General features: G+C 45.6%; 1 protein-coding gene across 20 annotated transcripts in view; it reads right to left on the minus strand.

Annotated features, from left to right (window-relative positions):
- Nucleotides 1-22,832, minus strand: part of NAP1L4 (nucleosome assembly protein 1 like 4) — a 1,123,813-nt gene that overhangs the window by 41,246 nt on the left and 1,059,735 nt on the right. For 7 of the 20 annotated variants that reach the window (XM_078682913.1, XM_078682907.1, XM_078682912.1 and 4 more), the window contains one exon: nt 3,717-3,752. The exons of the other annotated variants lie outside the window; for them this stretch is intronic. In XM_078682913.1, the coding sequence (XP_078539039.1) occupies nt 3,747-3,752 (6 nt within the window). In that variant the 3' untranslated portion in view covers nt 3,717-3,746. The remainder of the gene's footprint in view (nt 1-3,716; nt 3,753-22,832) is intronic. 20 annotated transcript variants of the gene reach the window in all.

Consider the following 22,832-nt stretch of genomic DNA (forward strand, 5'->3'; position numbering starts at 1 on the left):
TACATAATAGATAAATAGATAACGTTCCGGTATTAACAAAAGACATTGTCCAAAAGTTCTGCGCACCAATTAAAAAGGTTCTAGGTTAACCTATTAGCTAAGGTCATACAGAACATTCATAATTATTGTACTGTTACAGAACCCTTGACCAGTCGGATGTTTAATTGCCCAGAAAGAATTGTAGTTCTTGGTCATAGTTGAGCCCGTGTTCCACGCATTGAAGACGCATGATCCACGTGGCTTCCCTACGTCTCAGCTTCAATTCTCGATTACCCCCTCTAATGTTTAGAGGGATTGTGTCTATTCCGAAGAAACGTACATTGACTTCATCCTCCAGTGGTTGACATTCTGCAATGTGTAAGGCCACTGGATATTTGGGATCCCTTTTCTGGATGGCTCTCATGTGTTCAGCCATTCTCTCTTTCAGGGGCCTGATGGTGCTACCTACATACATTTTTACCACATAGGCATTCAATGATATAGACCACGAATCTGGTTAGACATGTAATGTTGTGTTTAATGTTATGTTCAGTTCCTTCGAAGCCCTTTTAGTTTTAGTCCCATGTTTGCCCCATTTGCACATGGAACAAAAACCACACTTGTAAAAGCCAATCCCTCTTGTGGTGAGCCAGTCAAGAGAAGCAGTATTATGTGGAACAGTAGGGCTAAGTTTGTTTTTAAGTGTGAAACCCTTTCTATATGTGATAGCTGGTCTCTCAGAAATCCATTCTTTGAGAGCAGTGTCACCTGTCAGTAAGTTCCAATGTTTATTGAAACTTTTCTTGATAACACTATTCAAAGCATTGAATTCCATGATTAGTCTTATCTTTTGGGTGGAGGAATCAGGCTCAGTACGTTTCTTCAAGCAATCTGTTCTTAAGGTGCGTCTAGCCCTTTTCTCTGCAGTTTTCAGTGATTTCGGGGAATAGCCTCTCTTGAGGAATCTATTCCTCATGTTAGTTATACAACTCTCGAACTCTGTGGATTCACTGCAATTGCGTCTAGCCCTAAGATATTCACCATAGGGAATAGATTGTATCTGGTGTGTAGGGTGAGAGCTACAAGCATGGAGGATGGAATTACAAGCGGTAGGTTTCCTGTAAAGTCTGCTGTGTAAAACATTGTCTTTAACATAAAACTCAAGATCTAAGAATTCCATCTTATCTTGGCTGTGTTGCATGGTGAATTTGATATCCCAAGTATTGTTATTCAGATAGTCAAAAAAGGATAAAAGTAGGTCCTCAGTACCTGACCATAGAAGAAAACAGTCATCGATATAACGACCCCAGAATACAATAGAGTCGATATACCTAGCTCCTTTGGTTCCCCAAATTAGATCTGTCTCGAGCGCTCCCATATATGTTAGCAAAGGAGGGCGAAAATTTAGAGCCCATAGCTACCCCCCTCTTTTGGCGAAACCATTTTCGGTCAAAGATAAAGTAATTGTTCTCTAGGATAAGTTCCATCATTTTTAACAGCATTTTCGTGTGAGCCCACAACGAAGCTGGTCTATTCGAAAGTGTTTTATCCATAGCTTGCATCCCTAGTTTAGGATTAATACTGGTGTAAAGAGACACCACATCCATCGTCACTAGTAACGTGCCAGGCTGCCATTCGATATCTGCCATTATGCTCAATATGTGTTTGGAGTCTTGAATATGTGATGGTAAGTTTTTGACTAAAGGTCCTAAGAAAAGGTCCACATATTCAGACAGTTTCTCAGTAGGACCCCCTATTCCTGAGACTATTGGTCTACCAGGAGGAAAGGGAAGGTTCTTATGTATTTTAGGTAGTGTGTACAACCATGGAAAGGTGGGTTTAGAAACTTTTAGATAAAGGTACTCGTCGTCATCCAAAAGACCAGATTGCTTGTAATTGAGTAGTAATTTATTGATTAGAATCGTTAACGGACCCATGGGGTTATGGGTCAGTTGTTCATAGCATAAGTTGTCATTGAGTTGATTTAAAATCTCGTTGTTGTAGTCCACGAGATCCATAACAACAACATTGCCCCCTTTGTCTGCCTCCCTGATGATAATATCAGGGTTGTTACTGAGAGCGGAGAGAGCTAAGCGTTCACCTTTTGTCAAATTGTCTTTATATTTGAATTTCATGTTCAGATTCTTAGTATTGACTTTGTCTAAATCTTCAAGAACATGTCTATGGAAATTGTCAATGGCATTTCCCCCTGATAATGTTGGGGTCCATCTGGATTCGCATTTAAGGCCACTGGCCATCCCATAGTCAGTTTCAACGTCCAGCTCTTCTAGCAATTTTTCCATATCAAAAGGACTTTCTTCTCTATCCGTTAAAGAAAGAAGCAGATGAGTTGTTTGAACATCTTTAATGGTCATTAAATCATTTTCAAAAACATTTGGAATGTTCTTAGAATGTCTTGAAGTGTTAGGTCGATCAGCAAAGTGTCTCTTAAGTTTTAGATTGCGCACAAACTTGAAGATGTCAATTTTAGTTTTGAAAATGTCTCCAGTTGCGTAAGGATTAAAACTTAAACCCTTGCCAAGTAGAGAGATCATATCAGTAGTCAAGGAGAGAGAGGAAAGGTTGACTACTTGAACAGTACTACCCGGATCTGTTAGTTCCTCTGTGTCCCTGATCTGAGTTTTCTCCGATAGTCTACGTTTGCTGCTACGTTTGCCTCTGTGAGTTTTGGGTCTATTACGCCCCTGGGAGGTTGTGTTCTGTTGCCCTTTTTGATGCGCCCTATTTCTATTAAAAAAGGCAAGCGTGTGGGGTCTGAGCTGTCTAACATCTCATTCTCTGGTTCACTCAGTCCAGTAGAACTCAGTGAGGTGGTACTAGAGTTAATCGAGCTAGTGGTTGTAGATCTGCCTGTCTGAGATCCTTGTTTCTTTCTAGGAATCATTGAGTCATATTTATGATCATAGGTGTAAACCCTTCCATTTCTATAATCTGCCTCGTCTCTTTTGATTTGACGGGCTTTCCTTGTTTTGATGTCTGTGAACGACTTGTGGGCAAATAAGGCTTCACAGTCTCACACTTCAAGATATATTTCTGTCATGCAACGCATTGGAATTGAAACATGTAATACATGTGAGATATGTTACATCTACGCTGTTTCTGTCTTATCAGCCCTGAAGAGTCGTGTTGACTCAACTCTAACACGACGAAACACGTGTCGGCTGAATGTGGATTTAATAAACAACCTTCCTGAAGGACAAGACATAAAGACACACGGATTTGCTGTTGCTTATTACTGAACTGTTACCTACCTTGTTTAGACATTCTGTCTTAGATTATACTAAATTGTGGTTGCGAGAGCTTTGCCTTTTATATAAGATAAGGGTACTGTCTGCCTCCGACAAACATTCTAGGTAGACAGTAGCAATAGGGTATTTATGAGAGGAGTAATGGGTTGGGTTGATGGGAGCAGGTCACAGATTTAGCCAATGTATTCAACGCCAATTATTGATTATAAATGCACGTTACTTTTGCACCTCAACATGATAATTCCTTTGAAACAAGGAACAAAATATTTGTTAACATATTTTGTATATATATATATATATATATATATATATATATATATTATTTATATACATTTCTAAAGTACAACAGTAATATTTTCTTGTAATCAACTTCAAGCACAAAAAATTGGGGGAAAGTAAAAGGAGAAAATGCATAAAACAAAAGGGCAGTCAAGCAAAGATATAGCTACAAATTTGATTCAACCTTACCTAAAAAAGCATCAATGATATACTGACCATTCACTCCTAAATGGGGAACAAAATTAAATGGAATGGTCAAAACAATCAAAAAAGGATTGAGCAAAATCACACAGGAGGTATCAACCAAAATGATGAAAGAAGATGGTACTGTCAAGAAGAATACTTCTAACATTTCGGTTAAATAGTGCTATGTTCCATACGGTTTAAGGGTAATTGTAGATTTTTTTAAAATAACTGTTAATCATGCAAAGAATCTTGACGAGGGCCTGCAAGATAGCAAAGCCTTTGGGACTTTATATGTTTTTATCTATGCAGCATATTAGCCTGGGTGCTGAAACATTTACTGTCCTTTAACATGGAGGGAAAGTAGGCACCAAACTGCATGACACACCAGGTATGGGAACACATGGATTGAAATATTGCCTTTCAGCAGGAAATGGTATAGTCCTAAGCTCCGTTTTTTTGATAATCAATTTTATTGTTTTGAAAAGCAAACATCAAATCAGCATTAGACATGGAAAATGATGAATCATTACCATTTACAGGAGCATAACATCTCATGAGTCATGATCTCTGAAGGTATACACAGATATAGTATTTAAATAGAGTTATTTGATTATTCCACAGTACCCAGCCATTTTCCCCACACCCTAGGGTACTTCTTGGGACACACTCGTACTGCATACAGGGTTTTTAGGTCTCGACCTACAAGATTGCTTTAGCAATGCTTGTTTGTCGAGATTATAGTAAGAGGTCCGAAAAGTCTACCTAGCCGTGGATCGCGTACAGTTCATGTGAGCCAGGCACGTGCACATCAAACACCATCGGCCTCGGCATCAGACTTCAAAGAAATGCGCTCCCCCGCCCATGCATCAGACTTCAAAGGAATGCGCTGCCCAGCCCCAATTCTCACCTTTTATCCTTCCCACTTCCCCAGTTAATTGCTCCCCTTCTTCTCCCTTTTTAGGCGTTTTAACCACTCCTCTAAGCAGGCCCTGCAAGACTCTTCTCCCTCACAGCCTCCCTTCCCTCGCAGGCTCCTTTTGTGGCCTTTCTACAGCTCCCCACATTGTTCCTCCTTAAGGATTTCCCACGTTGCCTCTGTCTGAGGCTCACGGCTCCCTCCATTAAATGTCCACCGCTGTTTTTTCTCCCCAGCCCTGCCTTTGAGGCTCCCCCCTCGCTTCTCTGAAGCCCACGCCTCCCATTATGAAATATGCCTCTCCGCTCATGTCTAACCCTCCTCTGCCGTTTCTCTTTTCCAGACATCGCCCCACTCTGTGTGAAGACGGCTTCATATTGTTATGTCTGAGCGCCCCATCCCTAATTCCTTTGAGACATGCCTTACCCCCACCCACATTTATTATCTTGCCCCACGCGCCATTATTCTTAACCCCTTTCCTGATTTTCAAAACCCCCCTTTTCCTTTTTGGGAATCGCTGCCCCCATCTCGCTCCGGTATTCACCACCTCCATCACTTCCAGTCTCCACGGCATCTCAGCTGTGCCTGCCACTCTTATTGCCACTCTCTTTCTATGAGGCGAGCCTTTCCCTCTAGTCTCATTTTCTCGCCCTCTTTGAGGCTTCCATTGCCTCTAAAAGAAGCGTGTTTTTCGGCCTCCTGAACCCCTACTCTCACACTCCCTTTCTGAAGCTTACTTCTCCCTTCCTTGACTGCTCAAAATGGTCTTTATTAAAGGTTCTATTTCCCGTCCCTTCCCTCTGCTCGCTTTCCTTTCCACGACCCTCCTTCCTGAAGCTAACCGCTTTCTCTATCCCTCAGCTTTCCTCTCTGAATTCCACCTTTTCACCCTACTTTGTGAACCTCTGCCCCCTCCCTTCCCACCAATGGGTTCTATGTCCTTCCCCGCTCTGTATCTTGAGCTATTTCCTTTCGTTAAAGGAGCCGTATCCTTTCCCTCCCTCGTCTCTTGATTTCTTAGGGTCTGCATTTACTCTACTGACTCCCGAGCTCCCCTTATGAAGCCCACACTACTTTATCTGTCTTTGTGGCGGACTGCTTCCTCTGCGACCCCCACCCCACCCCATAGTGCTTCCTCAGTTACGCTGTCTTTTACCTCCCCACCCAAAATGCCCAGCTCCTTTGTTTTCTTTTGTTTTTAGGTCTCGCTGACTCACCCTCTCACCCTCACACACCCCTCACCCTCACACCCCCTCACACACACTCACCCTCACACACACACACACACTCACCCTCACACACACACTCACCCTCACACACACACTCACCCTCACACACACACACACACACACACACACACACACACACTCACACTCACCCTCACACACACTCTCACCCTCACACACACACTCTCACCCTCACACCCCTCACCCTCACACACCTCCAACCTCACACACCTCCACCCTCACACCCCCTCACCCTCACACCCCCTCACCCTCACACCCCCTCACCCTCACACCCCCTCACCCTCACACCCCCTCACCCTCACACCCCCTCACCCTCACACCCCCTCACCCACCCTCACACACCCTCTCACCCACCCTCACCCACACACCTCCTCACATACCCTTGCACCCCCTCACACCCCCTCACCCTCACACACCCTCACTCCCGTCACCCTCTCCCCCTCACACCCCCTCTCACCCTCACAACCACACCCTCAACCCCACCCCCTCACAACCCCACACCCTCCCCCTCACACCCCCTCAACCTCACACCCTCTCAACCTCACTCCCCTTCACCCTCACTCACCCTCACCCTCCCTCACCCCCCCTCACCCTCACACCCAATCACCCTCACACCCCCTCACGACCCCACACCCTCACAACCCCACACCCTCACAAACCAACACCCTCACAACCCCACACCCTCCCCCTCACACCCTCTCCCCCTCACTCCCCCTCACAGCCTCTCCACCGCCCTCACCCACACGCCTCCTCACATACCCTCGCACCCCCTCACACACCCTCACCCCCGTCACCCTCTCCCCCTCACACCCCCTCTCACCCTCACAACCACACACCCTCCCCCTCACAACCCCACCCCCTAACAAACCCACCACCTCCCCCTCACACCCCCCTCAACCTCACACCCCCTCACCCTCACTCCCCCTCACCCTCCCCCCACCCCCACACCCCCTCACTCCCCCTCACCCTCACACCCCCTCACGACCCCACACCCTCATAACCCCACACCCTCCCCCTCACACCCCCACACCCCCTCCCCCTCACTCCCCCTCACCCTCACACATGTCCTCACGTCCTCACCCTCACACACGTCCTCACCCTCACACCCCCTCACCCACCCTCACCCAACCTCACACTCACACACCCTCACCAGCATACCATAACAAAACCTAGCATAGCATAACAAAACAAAGCAGAGGATAGCAAAACAAAACGTAGCATAACAAAACAAAGCATAGCAAAACACAAAGCATAGCATAACAAAACAACAAAGCATAGCATAAGAAAACATAGCATAGCATAACAAAGGAAAACAAAACATAGCATAGTAAAACAAAACATAGCATAGCACAACAAAGCATAGCATAACAAAACACAACAACACCTAGAAGAACAAAACATAGCAAAACATAACAAAACATAGCATAACATAATAAAAAAAGCATAGCATGACAAAACATAGCATAACAACACATAGCAAAACACAACAAAATATAGCATAGCATAACAAAACACAGCATAGCATACACAAAACATAGCAACACATAGCATAGCATAACAAAACACAACAAAACATCGCATAGCATAACAAAACAGCATAGCATAACAAAACAAAGCGTAGCATTGCATAGCATAACAAAACATAGCATAACAAAACAGCATAGCAAAACAAAGCACAGCATAATAAAACACAACAAAACATAGCTTAGCATAACAAAACCTAGCATAGCAAAGCATAGCATAGCAAAACACAACAAAACATAGCATAGCACAACAAAACATAGCATACCATAACCAAACAAAGCATTGGATAGCAAAACTAAACATAGCATATCATAAACAAACAAAGCATAGGATAGTAAAACAAAACATAGCATAACAAAACAAAGCATAGCATAACATAACATAAAGCATAGAAAAACAAAACATAGCATAGCATAACAAAACACAACAAAACATAGCAGAACAAAACATAGCACAACACAACAAAACATAGCATAACATAACAATAGCATAACATAGCATAACAAAACATAGCATAACAAAACATAGCATAACAAAACATAGCATAACAAAACATAGCATAACAAAACATAGCATAACAAAACATAGCAAAACACAACAAAACATGGCGTAGCATAACAAAACACAACAAACATAGCATACACAACAAAACATAGCAAAACATAGCATAACAAAACAACGAAACATAGCATAGCATAACAAAACACAACATAGCATAGCATAACAAAACAAAGCTTAGCATAGCATAACAAAACACAACGAAACATAACATAGCATAACAAAACACAACATAGCATAACAAAACAAAGCTTAGCATAGCAAAAAGCATAGCATAGCATAACAAAACATAGCATAACAAAGCATAGCATAACAAAGCATAGCATAACAAAACATAGCATAGTAAAACAAAGCATAATAAAACACAACAAAACATAGCTTAGCATAACAAAACATAGCATAGCATGACAAAGCATAGCATAGCAAAACACAACATAGCATAGCACAACAAAACAGCATAACAAAGCAGAGGATAGCAAAACTAAACATAGCATATCATAACAAAACAAAGCATAGGATAGCAAAACAAAACATAGCATAACGAAACATAGCATAACATAACAAAACATAGCATAACAAAACACAACAACACATAGCATAACAAAACATAGCAAAACACAAAAAACATAGCATAGCAAAACAAAACATATAATAGCATAGCAAAACATTGCATACCAAACACAACAAAGCATAGTATAGCATAACAAAGCATAGCATAACAAAGCATAGGATAGCAAAACCTTACATAGCATAACAAAACAAAACATAGGATAGCAAAGCAAAACAGCACAGCATACAGCATCATTCAGCACCACCACAGCATCACTCAGGGGCATCACAACATCACTCAGCGCCACCACAGCATCAATCTGTACAACCATTCAACAACACCTGGTTCAAATATGTTCTCTCAATGTTTCACGCTTTATTACAAATGTAACAAAAAGATGTTAATATTTCACTTCTGTTCTTGGATTTTCGTCACAATAAAATACACTGAACATAATCTTAACAAAAGTTATTTACAAAAGTTTAAGCTATTGCCATTTTAAATTACAATAACTTTTATTTCAGTATTAATTATAAAAAAAAATAAAAGCCATTGTTATTTGTAATATCAATACATGTAAGTTATGTAAATACAACACATACTGCATTACAAATGCTATAGGTGCCACATTTGTGAAAGTTATAACTATTGGCATTGTAAATGACAAAGCTACTAATTTCGCTATTTTCAAAAACAAAACATGAATAAAAAAATTGTCATTTACAATACCAATAGCTCAATATTTCCTAATGCGAGACCTATTGCATTGCAAATGCTTGTTTCTTGGGTCGCGCACCAGTCTAACCCCCTCCGCCATTTCCCGGGACAAGATGGGTCCGAACATTTCCACACCGCCGCTATATCACCCTTGGCTACAATCATGGCTGTGATAAAAAATAATTTTTTGTTTCTGGACTCATCCAGTTCATCTGTGATCCCTAATAGGTAGTGATGTGGGTCGTTGGGGACCACCCATCCCAGGACTTCTGTAAGCTCCTCCTCTATATCACCCCAAAATAGCACCAAGCGGGGGCATGACCAGAACATATGGAAGAAGTCGGCTGAGGCGTGGCCACACTTTGCACAGGATGAGTCTGGGCCTAAGCTCTGTTTTTAATATAATATCATGGCCTTCGGTGGTCATATCACTGAAAATATAAGGTTTGAAAAAAATATTATTGTCTACGGGTGCTCGTGGAAGACTATTTCTATGTACTGAAATCTAGAGAATGCTAAAGTGATTCTGATATTTTACGGAACTCTGCTGGGCATTTTCTATCAAAATAAAAACAAAGGCAGAGCGAGGAAAATAAAAGGAACGTCCTTCTCCCCGGATTAAATGTTTGTTTTCGCCCCCTATTCCAGTGTATGACATTGCATCATCCTAACACTCTGATCCCCTATTGGGTTCGTCCACGTTGTTGTTTGCTGTTTTCTATCAAGACAGTTAAATAGAGGCAGTTGACTAGAAAAAAAGCCCCTAAGCGGAAGCAGTTGTGTCCTAATCTCCAGAGCCCACAAAGTACATACACATATAAGTATATACTAAAGAATATACAAGAGGTTTTCAATGCTCAACCTAAAAAGTTGAGATATGGGACCTGATTCTCAAAAGAGGCTGGGTGGAGTGCCCGTTTTGACTGAAGAGCATTCATCCTCACCCCCGCACTGGGATTCTCAAAACCTTTGCATCAACAAGCATTTGCAATGCAATAGGTCTCGCATTAGGAAAGTTTGAGCTATTAGTATTGTAAATGACAGTTTTATTTATGTTTTGATTTTGAAAATGGCGAAATAAATAGCTTTGTCAATTACAAAGACAATACTTTTAACTTTCGCAAAAGTGACACCTATAGCATTTGTAATGCAATATGTGTTGTATTTACGTGACTTAGATGTATTGATATTACAAATAAATTCTTTTAATTTTTTTAAATAATTAATACTTAAATAAAGTTATTGTAATTTATAATGGCAATAGCTTAAACTTTTGTAAATAACTTTTGTGAAGATTATGTTCAGTGTATTTAATTGTGACGAAAATCCAAGAACAGAAGTGAAATATTAAAACATCTTTTTGTGACATTTGTAATAAAGCTTGAAACATTGAGAGAACATATTTGAACCAGTTGTTGTTGAATGGTTGCACAGATGGATGCGGTGGTGGCGCTGAGTGATGCTGTGGCGACGAGTGATGCGGTGGCGTTTAGTGATGCTGTGGTAGCGCATAGTGATGTTGTGGTGCCCCTGAGTGATGCTCTGGTGGTGCTGAGTGATGCTGTGGTGATGCGATAGATAGATAGAGTGTAATTATGTGGCGTGTAACTATGTGGCACTGAGTGGTATTTGGAGTGTATGTTGCATTGAGTGCAGTGTAATTATGTGGCGTGTAATTATGTGGCACTGAGTGGTATTTGGAGTGTATGTTGCATTGAGGGCAGTGTAATTATGTGGCATGTAACTATGTGGCACTGAGTGGTATTTGGAGTGTATGTTGCATTGAGAGCAGTGTAATTATGTGGCGTGTAATTATGTGGCACTGAGTGGTATTTGGAGTGTATGTTGCATTGAGGGCAGTGTAATTATGTGGCATGTAACTATGTGGCACTGAGTGGTATTTGGAGTGTATGTTGCATTGAGTGCAGTGTAATTATGTGGCAGTGAGTGGTACTTGGAGTGTATGTTGCGTGGAGCGCAGTGTAAATATGTGGCATATACTTATGTGGCACTGAGTGGTATTTGGAGTGTATGTTGCATTGAGTGCAGTGTAATTATGTAGCATATAATTATGTGGCACGGAGTGGTATTTGGAGTGTATGCTGTATTGAGTGTAGTGTAATTATGTGGAGTGTAATTATGTGGCAATGAGTGGTATTTGGAGTGTATCTTGCATTGAGCACAGTGTAATTATGTGGCGTGTAATTATGTGGCAGTTAGTGGTATTTGGAGTGTATGTTGCATTGAGTGCAGTGTAATTATGTGGCACTGAGTGGTTTTTGGAGTGTATGTTGCATTGAGTGCAGTGTCATTATGTGGCGTGTAATTATGTGGCACTGAGTGGTATTGTTTGGAGTGTATGTTGCATTGAGTGCAGTGTAATTATGTAGCATATAATTATGTGGTACTGAGTGGTATTGTGTGGAGTGTGTGTTGCATTCAGTAGAGTGTAATTATGTGCCGTGTAATTATGTGGCACTGAGTGGTATTTGGAGTGTATGTTGCGTTGAGCGCAGTGTAATTTTGTAGCATATAATTATGTGGCAATGAGTGGTATTTGGAGTGTATGTTGCATTGAGTGCAGTGTAATTGTGTGGCGTGTAATTATATGGCACTGAGTGATATTGTTTGGAGTGTATGTTGTATTGTAATTATGTAGCATATAATTATGTGGCACCGAGTGGTATTGTGTGGAGTGTGTGTTGCATTCAGTAGAGTGTAATTATGAGGTGTGTAATTATGTGGCACTGAGTGGTATTTGGATTGTATGTTGTGTTGAGCGCAGTGTAATTATGTAGCATATAATTATGTGGCACCGAGTGGTATTGTGTGGAGTGTATGTTGTATTCGGTAGAGTGTAATTGTGTGTGAGGGTGCAGAGTGTGTGAGGGTGCAGAGTGTGTGAGGGTGCAGTGTGTGTGAGGGTGCAGTGTGTGTGAAGGTGCAGAGTGTGAGGGTGCAGAGTGTGAGGGTGCAGAGTGTGCAGTGTGTGTGAGGGTGCAGAGTGTGAGGGTGCAGAGTGTGAGGGTGCAGAGTGTGAGGGTGCAGTGTGTGAGGGTGCAGTGTGTGAGGGTGCAGTGTGTGTGTGGATTAAAGTAGTGTGAGGGCACAGTGTGTGTGGCCTAAAGTAGTGTGAGGGCGCAGTGTGTGTGGCCTAAAGTAGTGTGAGGGCGCAGTGTGTGTGGCCTAAAGTAGTGTGAGGGCGCAGTGTGTATGTCTTAAAGTAGTGTGAGGGCGCAGTGTGTGTCTCCTAAAGTAGCGTCACGCATACACACATTCAAATACACATACACTGGTGAAGGCTCGCAGACACACAGAAACAATATGTACATGCTCTCAGACATACACATCAGGTGAAACTTCCCCGAGGCATGCCCTTGTGTGCGAGATTTTGTTGGTGTTTGGTTGCACCTAGTTCCGGGATGTAGATGTAGGAGAACAGTGTACAGAATAGGGGCGTTGAGGCAGAATGAAGAGGCAGGACAAAATGGACGGGGTGAAAGTGAAGAGAGGGCAAAGGAGGGAGAATGGATTGAGATGCAGATAGAGAAAAGAATAAGGAGCGGGGAAAAGAAGGAGAGAAGTAATCTAAATGGGTAGAGGGGAAGAATAAGAGAAAGAGATCGGATGGGTGGAGGAGATTCAATAGAAAAAACTGGAGAACAAAGAGGGCAGACTTAGGGGAGAAGGCAACAATGAAACAAAAGAGGACAGGAAGCGTAACCGAATGCAGACATGCCAACCCTCCCGATTCAGGCGTGAGACTACCAATTGGAATGCTAGTCTCCCGCCTCCCGATTCCTACAAGTAAAAACCCGATTCTTCGGGGTTTTCAGCTGACAGGACTTGGTATTGTGTAAAGTGCTAATTCTTCCAGCAAAGAGTGGCGATGCAGGGGCTCTCGAAGGGGTGAAAAACCAACAAAGCGTCATTAACAAGGGAGTCCTCTTCTAAAGACTTGTGAAGTACTGGGGGGTGGGGGGGTGGGGGGGAGAGCTGTTTCCGTCCGGGCTGCCACAGGGGCGTGGGGGGTGTTTGCACTACCAACAACCTGCCAGGCCAGTGTACAACACTTGCATCACCCTCTCTCTGCCTGCCATTATGCTCCTTGCTTCTGAAAGGTAAGAAAAAAACGTGCATTTGCGTTTCAAATGTCCGATCCTACAGCAGCACACTTCCAAAGCCCATACATGCCAGTAACCCGATTCAAAGCCTCATTCTCCCGATTTTTTTTTTAATCTCCCACTTTGCTCTCCTGAAATGTTTGCATGTATGCAATGTGAGAAGAAAAGATGTGTTACTTCTAGCACTATTGAGAGTAAAATTATCGTTTGGTATTACGAGCTCAAAGGTTACTAAAACTCAAATTATTCCCATTGCGATTTCCAAGATATGTTTCTATCTATCTTTTTTTTTTTTAGAATAAGAAATAAGACTACAGTTCACTTGGGAATCTTGATTTTCTTGGAAGGCAGTCGAGCAGCTGGAAAGCGACAAAAAAATGGTAGGAAAAGAGTAAAGGGGAAGATGTGTTGTGGCTGCCTGATGTCCATATGGCGTTGGTCTTTCCTGTGAAGCTTTGTGACAACGACTTGCTAATTTATGTTAGTAGGAACGCCCGAGCGGATTCCTTTGAAGTCTGATGCTGGCTGCAAGCAAACCAGCATGAGTGCGGAGAGAGGCTCAGAGGCTGCAAATGGTGCGCGATGTGCACGAGCCCACACACATGCACTGTAGGGAATCTGCCGCCTTTGGGAGCATTTCTGAGAGCCCCTACTTTATATCTCGGCCAAAGCATTGCTAAAGCAATGCCTTAGACAAGACCTAAAAAGCCTTGCTAAAGCAATGCCTTAGACGAGACCTACAAATGGGCAGTAGACAAAATGTTGGAAACATTCTGCTGTGTTAATACGAAGGGGTGGGGTGAATGGGCTTAGGACTCCTTCTGATCTGTTGTAAATGCCTGGACAGAGGCCTCCGTGGGACTCCATTCCTGCATCGTTTGAGGAAACCGAGGCCAAAATGGTACACGCAAGTAGCACACTGTGATTCTGACTTTGGGAGTGTATTTGGTGATTCGTGGGGTACTGTTGGACCCTCCCAATGTCTGCAGCCTGCACAAGAATAAGAGCTCACACTTGAACGGCTTACACTTTATAAACCCACATTACCGGTCTAAGCACATTAGAATTTGTGTTCCCAAACACGATCCCAAAGTAACTGTCCAAACCTATGCGAATCGCAAGGGAGAGTAATCTAGTTTGACTTCCCTTTTAACTTGCGATTTACAAGAGATTGCACTGAGTAATTTGCTATTCTTAACTGTAATTAAAATCGAAAAGCGCTAGCACATTTAATTCCAGAATTTCCATTTGTAAAGTCAGACTCCCTGACTTTGCAAATGCAAATCCTTTTGAGAATCACCTCATTTCTTGCAAATAACCGTACTGGGTTAAAATTGCACTATTAGAAATTAAGTTTAAAACGCAAAAAGATCAATATTTGTAAGTGCAAAACATAACAAACATCGTTGTGTTAATAAAGGTCCTAAACAAGCATGCATTTTAAAACACTCGAAACGAATTGCAAGTGAAATTGAGTCTGTATTTTAAACAAAACAAATAGCAGAATAATTCCAACAAAGGAAGCAATAAATAGGTACGCCACTTCCTCCATAGATAAGCCCTTAAAAGTTTTCTGCAATATGAAACGAGTTAATAAGCAGCAATATGTGTTTTGCAAGTTAGGGACCTAAAGTTGCAAGAGGTACAGTTAGTGTTAGTCTGTTTAGCTGTTGTTCTGAACCCAAATGTAGAAGCTTACATTTCCAGTTGTTACAAAATTCCACGACATTTATTTGAGATTTGAAGGAAAGCAAGCATAACAAGTTAACTACTGTCGCTAACAATATTTCTGGTGGATGCATAATCTTCCCACATATTTCTAACCTAATCACTACTTCTGAAGAGTCCCGAAAACATTTAGTTAACAATCTTTCTCTAGTGCTGCTAAGTGGAGCCATGCAGTTTTAGCTGCACCTCCTCCTCTGGTTAGGACTACACCAGAGTACATTAGATGCCGACTGGCAAAAGTGTGTGCAAGGATGTCCATGTAGTCGTATGGCAGATTTTGGAACCTGAACCTTCTAGAGAGGGCATTGGTGGAATACATGGCTCTAGTGGAATGGTCACGAATTACCACCACAGGATCTTTCTTGGGCAGGTTATGACCCAACACGAAATGGTGATTCTTAGCCCTTTGTAGTTCCAGAGGAATCCATACAGAACTGATCAACTGATGTGTGTGGTTAATGTAATATGATACCGCACTTCTGAAGTCCAGTCCATGCAACCATTACTCCTCCTTGGTTGGATGAAGAGGAGGGAAGAAAGCTGGAAGGCTAAAAGACAGGCCCATGTGAAATAGAGGCACCACCTTGTGTAAGAGGGATAAACAGGCGTACACTCCAACTTGTTTGGCTAAAAAACTAATAACGGGGGGCGCGGCCGGCGATCAACCAAGATGGCCGCGACCTAGTGAGGCTCCGAGGGTGAGACCGATTCCCCGTAATAATCCGGCCTGTTATCCTGCTCCAGCATAGCCCCAAGCTGTAAAACCCTGTGGCGGAGGTGAACCGGCGCACATTGACCCCGCTCCAAGCTCTCAGCGACATTGAAGCCCGGAGCTGCATCGAGCACCAGTTTGCGGCCTACAATCGCGCCACAAGCACCAGCCTCGATTTAGGACGGCCGCCGGTGGGGCGCCACTGATAGCCGACGAGCGTCATCACGGAGCGGAGCTGAGGCGTCCGGAGGCTGGTGAGTGGTGTGACTGCTCGCCCCCCCCCCCCGCCCGGCTTCGCCACCAGTGAACGTACAGGCGGGATTGCTGCTGCCTTCCCGCCGAACTCCTGACCGGCTGTGACGGGGAACCGGAGGGTCCGCCGCTAGCGCCAAGAACTGCCGCGACACGGGCCTGCACCCTGCGCGCCCCTCTGGGACTCGCAGATACCGGACACGCTCCTACTCCCCCGCCGACTGCTGAGGCCCGTTTCTGGACTTTGGGCCCCCCCCCTGACGAAGCGGACCTGGCGCCTTGGTGCCTGGGCGACCAAGCCTGTGACTGGTGTCCCCTCGCGGCAGCCCAGCGGCGTGTGCAGTGAAGGGGGCGACAAGTGGCACACCTTGGGAGGCGATCGCCAGACATTCTCTGTTTCGGGCCTGGCTTACTTGACTTGAGGTGCGAACCCACAAACTGCGCACCCACTAACTCTCTCCAGTGTGACCCGAGGCGGCACTCCTCAATACCCCACAATGAGCGGCAGGGGTACTCGTGGTGCCCAGCAGAGCAAGCTCGATAAATTTGCTTATGCCAAAGACTTTCCCCCACTGGCGGAGCAAAAAAGGACCAGCGCTAAGGGTGCGGAGGGCGGCGCTATTCCTGCCATAACGCTGGAAGACATCATGGCGGCCCTAAACCAGGTACAAACCACGGTGGGTTCAATCTCGACAGATGTCACACTTTTGCGGGCAGATTTACAAAAGATGTCGTCCAGGGTCACTGCGGTGGAACAGGTCACAACAACCCTTACCTCGGACACAGCGTCACTGCTAAAACGAGTGGCGCAATTAGAAGACGACCACAAATTCCTGGCAGACAAGATGGACGAACAAGAAGGGCGCTCTCGGCGCAATAATATTTGCCTTATAGGCCTTCCGGAATCGGAAGGGGGGCCTGCCATGGACCTTTATGTAGAGGACCTAGTGAGAAACGTGCTGCAACCAAAAGGCCTCTCAAAGTTTTTTTCGGTGGAGCGGGCGCACAAGGTCCCGGGGGGCGCCCATGCCTCTGGGCGCGACCGAGACCTGTTATAGCGCGCATATTTAATTTCAGAGATCGTGACGCCATTCTGCAAACGGCGAGGGTCGCGCCGCCCATACGGATTCAAAATGCAGAAATCTCAATTTTCCCGGACTACACGACGGCGGTGGCGGCGCGACGGAGGAGCTTCATTGAGGTGAAAAAGACATTGAGGTCTCGCGAATTGCCCTATTCCATGCTCTTCCCGGCGCGCCTCAGGGTGGTAGCTGATAAAAAGACCTGGTTCTTTGATACTCCGGAGGAGGCGCACGACTGGCTCAAGGGGTGGCGTCCGGCGGAGGGCTCTGGCAAACAGAACAGTAGGCGCAGAAGACAAGGACAAACCGACGAGCCGGATATGACCGGACAAGAGGAGAAGAACGAGACGGACCAGGCCGCAGACTCCGGGGAATGAATCCTGTTACCTCAAGGGAAGTACTTCTCTTTTTCCTCTGTGAACTATGGCCGGTGAGCCCAAAAACTTTCCCGATTGGGATTCACCTCCCTTACTAGCTAATGAGACGTTTATGATTGAGCTGGGACTCTGGAACTGTTGGGGTCTTCTGGTCCTCCTTGGACTTTCACCCCCTATGCTCTTGTAAGCAACGTTGTTTTTTGACAGGGATCATGAGCACTCTGCTGAGTTGGGGTGGCGGGCAGTTTGGAGTCCGCGCGGCAGGGAGGCAGGGAGGGGGGAGGGAAGGGGGTATTATTTTTGTTGTCTGTTGTGTTCTATGTTATTGCGATACATCGATCTAAACTGAACGGCATGGTGGTCTGGATCACGGAAACTGATTGTTATCTATTAAGCACACTGATCCATGATGACGGGGGTTGACACACGCACTGTTCTACAGGACGGCGCGGCTGGAGTAACACCGTCCCTGTCTGTACTCTCATGGAACGTCCGAGGCCTTGGTGACAAAATCAAGCGAGGTCTGGTCTTGAAGTGCAATAAAAGGGAGGGGGCGGCAGTGATACTCCTACAGGAGACGCACCTCACTGGCATGGCCACGAAAGCAATGGACAGATGGGGTTTTCAGATGGTAGCCCACTCCGAATTCACCTCCGGGTCCAGGGGAGTCGGCGTTCTGGTAAAGAAACAATTCCCCCTACTCATACACTCTGCTAGGTCTGACGCAGCGGGTAGGTTTGCCGCAATACATGCACAGTGGGAGGGAAACCCCATCAATATTGTCTCAGTCTACATTCCACCTGCCCTACAGGCGGCGGCCCTATCAGATCTTAGTGCTTTCCTACTGGGGCTCCCTGAGGGAGATTTGCTCCTCGGGGGAGATTTTAATTTAGTGGCTGATAGCTTGGTAGATAGAGTCCCCCCCGAAGTTAGCTCCAGCTGGTACAACACGGTTAGGCGGCTTCCTGACAGCTATGGGACTGGAGGACCTATGGAGGAAATACAATCCCCTGGACCGCCAATTTACCTACCACTCAAGCGTCCATAATAGTCTCACCAGACTTGACTATTTTCTTGGCTCAGCGGGGGGCCCTGGCACTGTGCTCAAGGTGGAGATCCGACCACAGGGCATTTCAGATCACTCTCCATTGCTAATTACCTATGCACACCACCAGCCCACACGGCGTCGGACCTATCCAATCCGCGCTGCCTACCTCCACAATCCTAAGATCAAGAGGGAGCTAAAGGTGGGAACTAAACACTATTTCCGGGACAACACTGGGTCGGTGTCCTCCTCGGGCACTCTGTGGGAGGCCTACAAAACAGTGGTTAGAGGACGTGCAATAGTCTCCATTACAGCGCTTAAGCGGGAGGGGCGAGCGGAACTGTTAGCTCTAGAAACGGCGGTGGCTGAGGCAGAGACACGGCACGCGACTGACCCAAACCCCGATACGGCGTACAGTTTACAAGTAGCACAACATCGCCATAGAATACACCTAACAGAGGAAGTCAAGCTGCACCTATCAGCCACACGACACAAAATTTACGAGGTGGGCGACAAAGCGGGCAAATTACTGGCCTGGCTGGACAGACGTGACAGACGGGACAGGTGGATAGGGCAACTGACGTTGGAGGGAGGTGACCCCATTAGAGACCCTAGCACAATAGTACCCATGCTAGCCCAGCACTATGAAACGGTGTACTCGTCAGCGTCCACGATCTCGGAGGATGAGGCGTACACCTACATTAAAGATCTCAAAATGCCCGCATTGACGGTGGAAGAGGCACAGGCCTTGGACGCAGACCTAACGACCGACGAGGTACAATTGGCGATCAAGGCCCTCCAGACGGGTAAGGCACTGGGACCAAATGGCATACCAGTTGACTTATACAAGCAACAGGCGGACACGCTTTGCTGCGCAGGTTTACGGAAAGCTTGGAGGTGGGGGAACTGCTGTTAGATCAGCGCACGGCCACTATTGTGGCTATACTGAAACCAGGAAAACCAGCTGACCAATGTGCGTCCTACCGCCCGATTTCCCTCATCAACGCCGAGGCTAAAATCCTCGCGAAACTGTTGGCGATACGCCTCACGTCCCATTTACCCAAACTCATACATGAAGACCAGTCTGGCTTTATGCCCGGCAGAAACACGGCGCTCAATTTGCGAAGAGTGCATGGTGTACTGGCGCGCGCGACGTATCTATTAGAACCTGCGGTGATACTATCCCTGGACGCACACATGGCGTTCGACACGGTCCACTGGCCCTTCTTATTTGCGGTGCTACGCCACTTTGGCTTCGGCCCGGAGTTCTGCTCCTGGATCCGTCTACTCTACGCGAAACCTATGGCGCATGTTGCTGCCAATGGCCACATTTCGGCAGACTTTCCATTGTCTAGGGGCACGCGACAGGGTTGCCCACTGTCCCCATTACTGTTTGCCATGGTCCTCGAACCGTTGGCCGAATGGATAAGATGGGAGCCCACTATTAGTGGCATCCGCTGGACGGACGAGTGGGAAGACAGAATATCGCTGTACGCGGACGATGTTCTGTTATATCTCACCTCTCCCAAGCGCTCGATTAACACCCTTCTAGATGTCTGCACGGCATACGGCCGAGCTTCTGGCTACTCGATCAACTGGTCCAAATCCACCATGTACGTACTGCACGGTCCCGCACCGCGCTTGCCGGACGCCTGCCCGTTGCGGACTTCTGCTAATGGATTTAAATATTTGGGGATACACATCACAGCTGACCCTGCCGACTTCTATACACATAACCTACAGCCCCCTCTAGATCGCTTCAAACGTGACATACGACACTGGGAATCACTACCGTTGACACTGCTAGGAAAGGCAGCCCTTTTCAAAATGATGGCTCTACCCAGTTTCCTCTATGTTTTAGAAAATGCGCCCTACCCTGTCCCTCCCGCATACTTTAAAACCATCGCAGCGCAAGTCTCGGTGCTGCTATGGGGTCCTAAGCCTGCACGTATAGCACAGGCCAAGCTCACGCGCAGCTGGTACGACGGAGGCATAGCGCTCCCAGACGTCAGCCTTTATTACTGGGCATCACAGTTGAAGATCATTAACCACTGGCTTCATCTCCCCCAGTCTGAACCAGCTCTAAAGGCAGACAGGGCACAGTTGGGATTCTCTGGAATGCTGGCCCCCCTGTATGATAAATCATTGGTCGCCACGAAGTTCGGCCCACTACACCACACACTCACCATATGGCACACGGCGCTGAGCAGGTTGAAATGGCAGGGAGTCCTAACACAGTTAACCCCGTTGTGGGACACAAAGCAGCTGGGGAAACTCAGACACTCCAAAGGCTTCGACCGCTGGGATGCTATAGGCATCTCGACCATTGGCGATCTATGGCAGAAAGGGCAGATGCTGCCTTTTGAGACGCTCCAACAGCAATATGATCTAGCACCAACAGAACATTTCAGATACATACAGATATGTCATGCATTGACGACAGCGTTCACATCCAAAACGGTTATCCCGGAAGCATCCCCGCTTGAGGATAGACTTTATGCTGTCAAAGGCGACATCTCTGACGTACCGAAAACTCGTAAACAATTTACCTGACCCTCTGGAGGCCCTGCGGGAGAAGTGGGTACACGACTGTGGAGACATGGATGACTCGGGAGTGGCAGGAGGCGACTGCGTCTCCGAAGGAAGTGGGCGTCTCATCACGTCTCCGCTTGGTGCAACTACGCATACTACACAGATCATACTACACTAGGGACGCACTGCATAAGATGAAAAGGATTTCACATCCATACTGCCTGCGAGGTTGCGGGGACATAGGGAGCTTCTACCACACGATATGGGACTGCCCCCGAATTGCACACTACTGGGTTCAGGTGATGCGCACCATGTCTCAATCAGAGGAACTCTCCATACTGCCTGACCCCAAGCATTGCCTCTTAAACATATGGGAACCCAATGACCTCACACGATATGGGCAGAGCTGGATGACACTAGGCATGATGGTAGCAAAAAGAAATATAGCGCAGAAGTGGGGCGGGGGGATGTCGCCAACAATATCGGCATGGAAGCAAGATATGGACGCTGCGATGATTGCAGAACGGGCAGTGTTCCGAAATAGAGGTTGTCCCAAGAAATGGAACAGGATTTGGGGGGCGTGGAATAAGTACAGGGGAAACATTTGCGACCCACCTTCTGATACTGATAGCTCTAGCTCTGATTCGGAATAATGCTTTGGAACCACGATATTTGTTAGCAACCAGTGTTCTGATTGATGGACAGAGATGCTCCTGTATTAATGCTGTACTTCTGCTGGTTTCTGTTGACAAACTACTGTGCCTAAATTACTTTATGTTTCTACATGAGAATGTATCGCACTGTTTTAAAAATGCAATTAAACATATTTTCCCCCCAAAAAAAACTATTAACGATCGACAAAAGTAGAGGGCCTGAAGTTCTCTGACACTACGAGGGCAAGTTATTGCCACTAAAAAAATAATATCTTCAGGTGAGCATCATTGAAAGAGGAGGTCATCGAGGAAGTTAACAAAAGATTCAGCTACTACTGAAGAACAATACATGAGGTAGGATGAAACAAGAAAAGCAAACTTTTTGGGATAAGCTACTAGTGGCGACCTAAACAGGGATTTTGGATCAGAAAAATACATACAAACATACCCAAATGGCCATTACCTTTAACCACAACCAATTCTTGCTGTACAAGGGACAACAGGAAGTGCAGGACATCAGAGAAGCAGGACTTAAAAGGATGTGGGTTTTCCAACTTGCACCATTAAACACATTTTGTTCAAAATGACATCTTCCTCTTCTTCAGGCAAGCAACAGGACAATAGCTGGCAAAGCTCAATTTCCACGTGCACAGTTGCAGTGTTTGGGGGCTGGGACCCTGCAGCGGTACATGTTTACCCTATGCGGAAGAAGAAAATTGGTCCAAATGCTAAGTGCTAACAAACTGTAATAACAGATCCTCCTTTACCCAATTTGGAATAATGTGCTCTGTCTTTCTGAATCTTCCACAGGACGTGTAACAGAAGTTGAGTCAGTGGAAACTCGTACGGCCGGCCCTGAAATCAGTTGTACCTGAAGGTACTCCCCCAGGTACCATTCCAAGGAAGAGTATGGCACAAAGTTGAGAGATCCACTAATGGAAATCCCAATCCAGAGATAATCACCTCCATCACTTCTTGGCCAACACAGAGCACTCACTCTTGTTTTAATTTATTTTTCACCTTATTCCTTGTATCTTGGGGAAAACTGGGCCATTTAATGTCAATTGTCTTTTTTTATATGAGTACTGAGTGCTAATGCACA

The sequence above is a fragment of the Lissotriton helveticus genome, chromosome 3_1 (assembly GCF_964261635.1).
Source record: "Lissotriton helveticus chromosome 3_1, aLisHel1.1, whole genome shotgun sequence".
Lineage (NCBI taxonomy): Eukaryota > Metazoa > Chordata > Amphibia > Caudata > Salamandridae > Lissotriton > Lissotriton helveticus.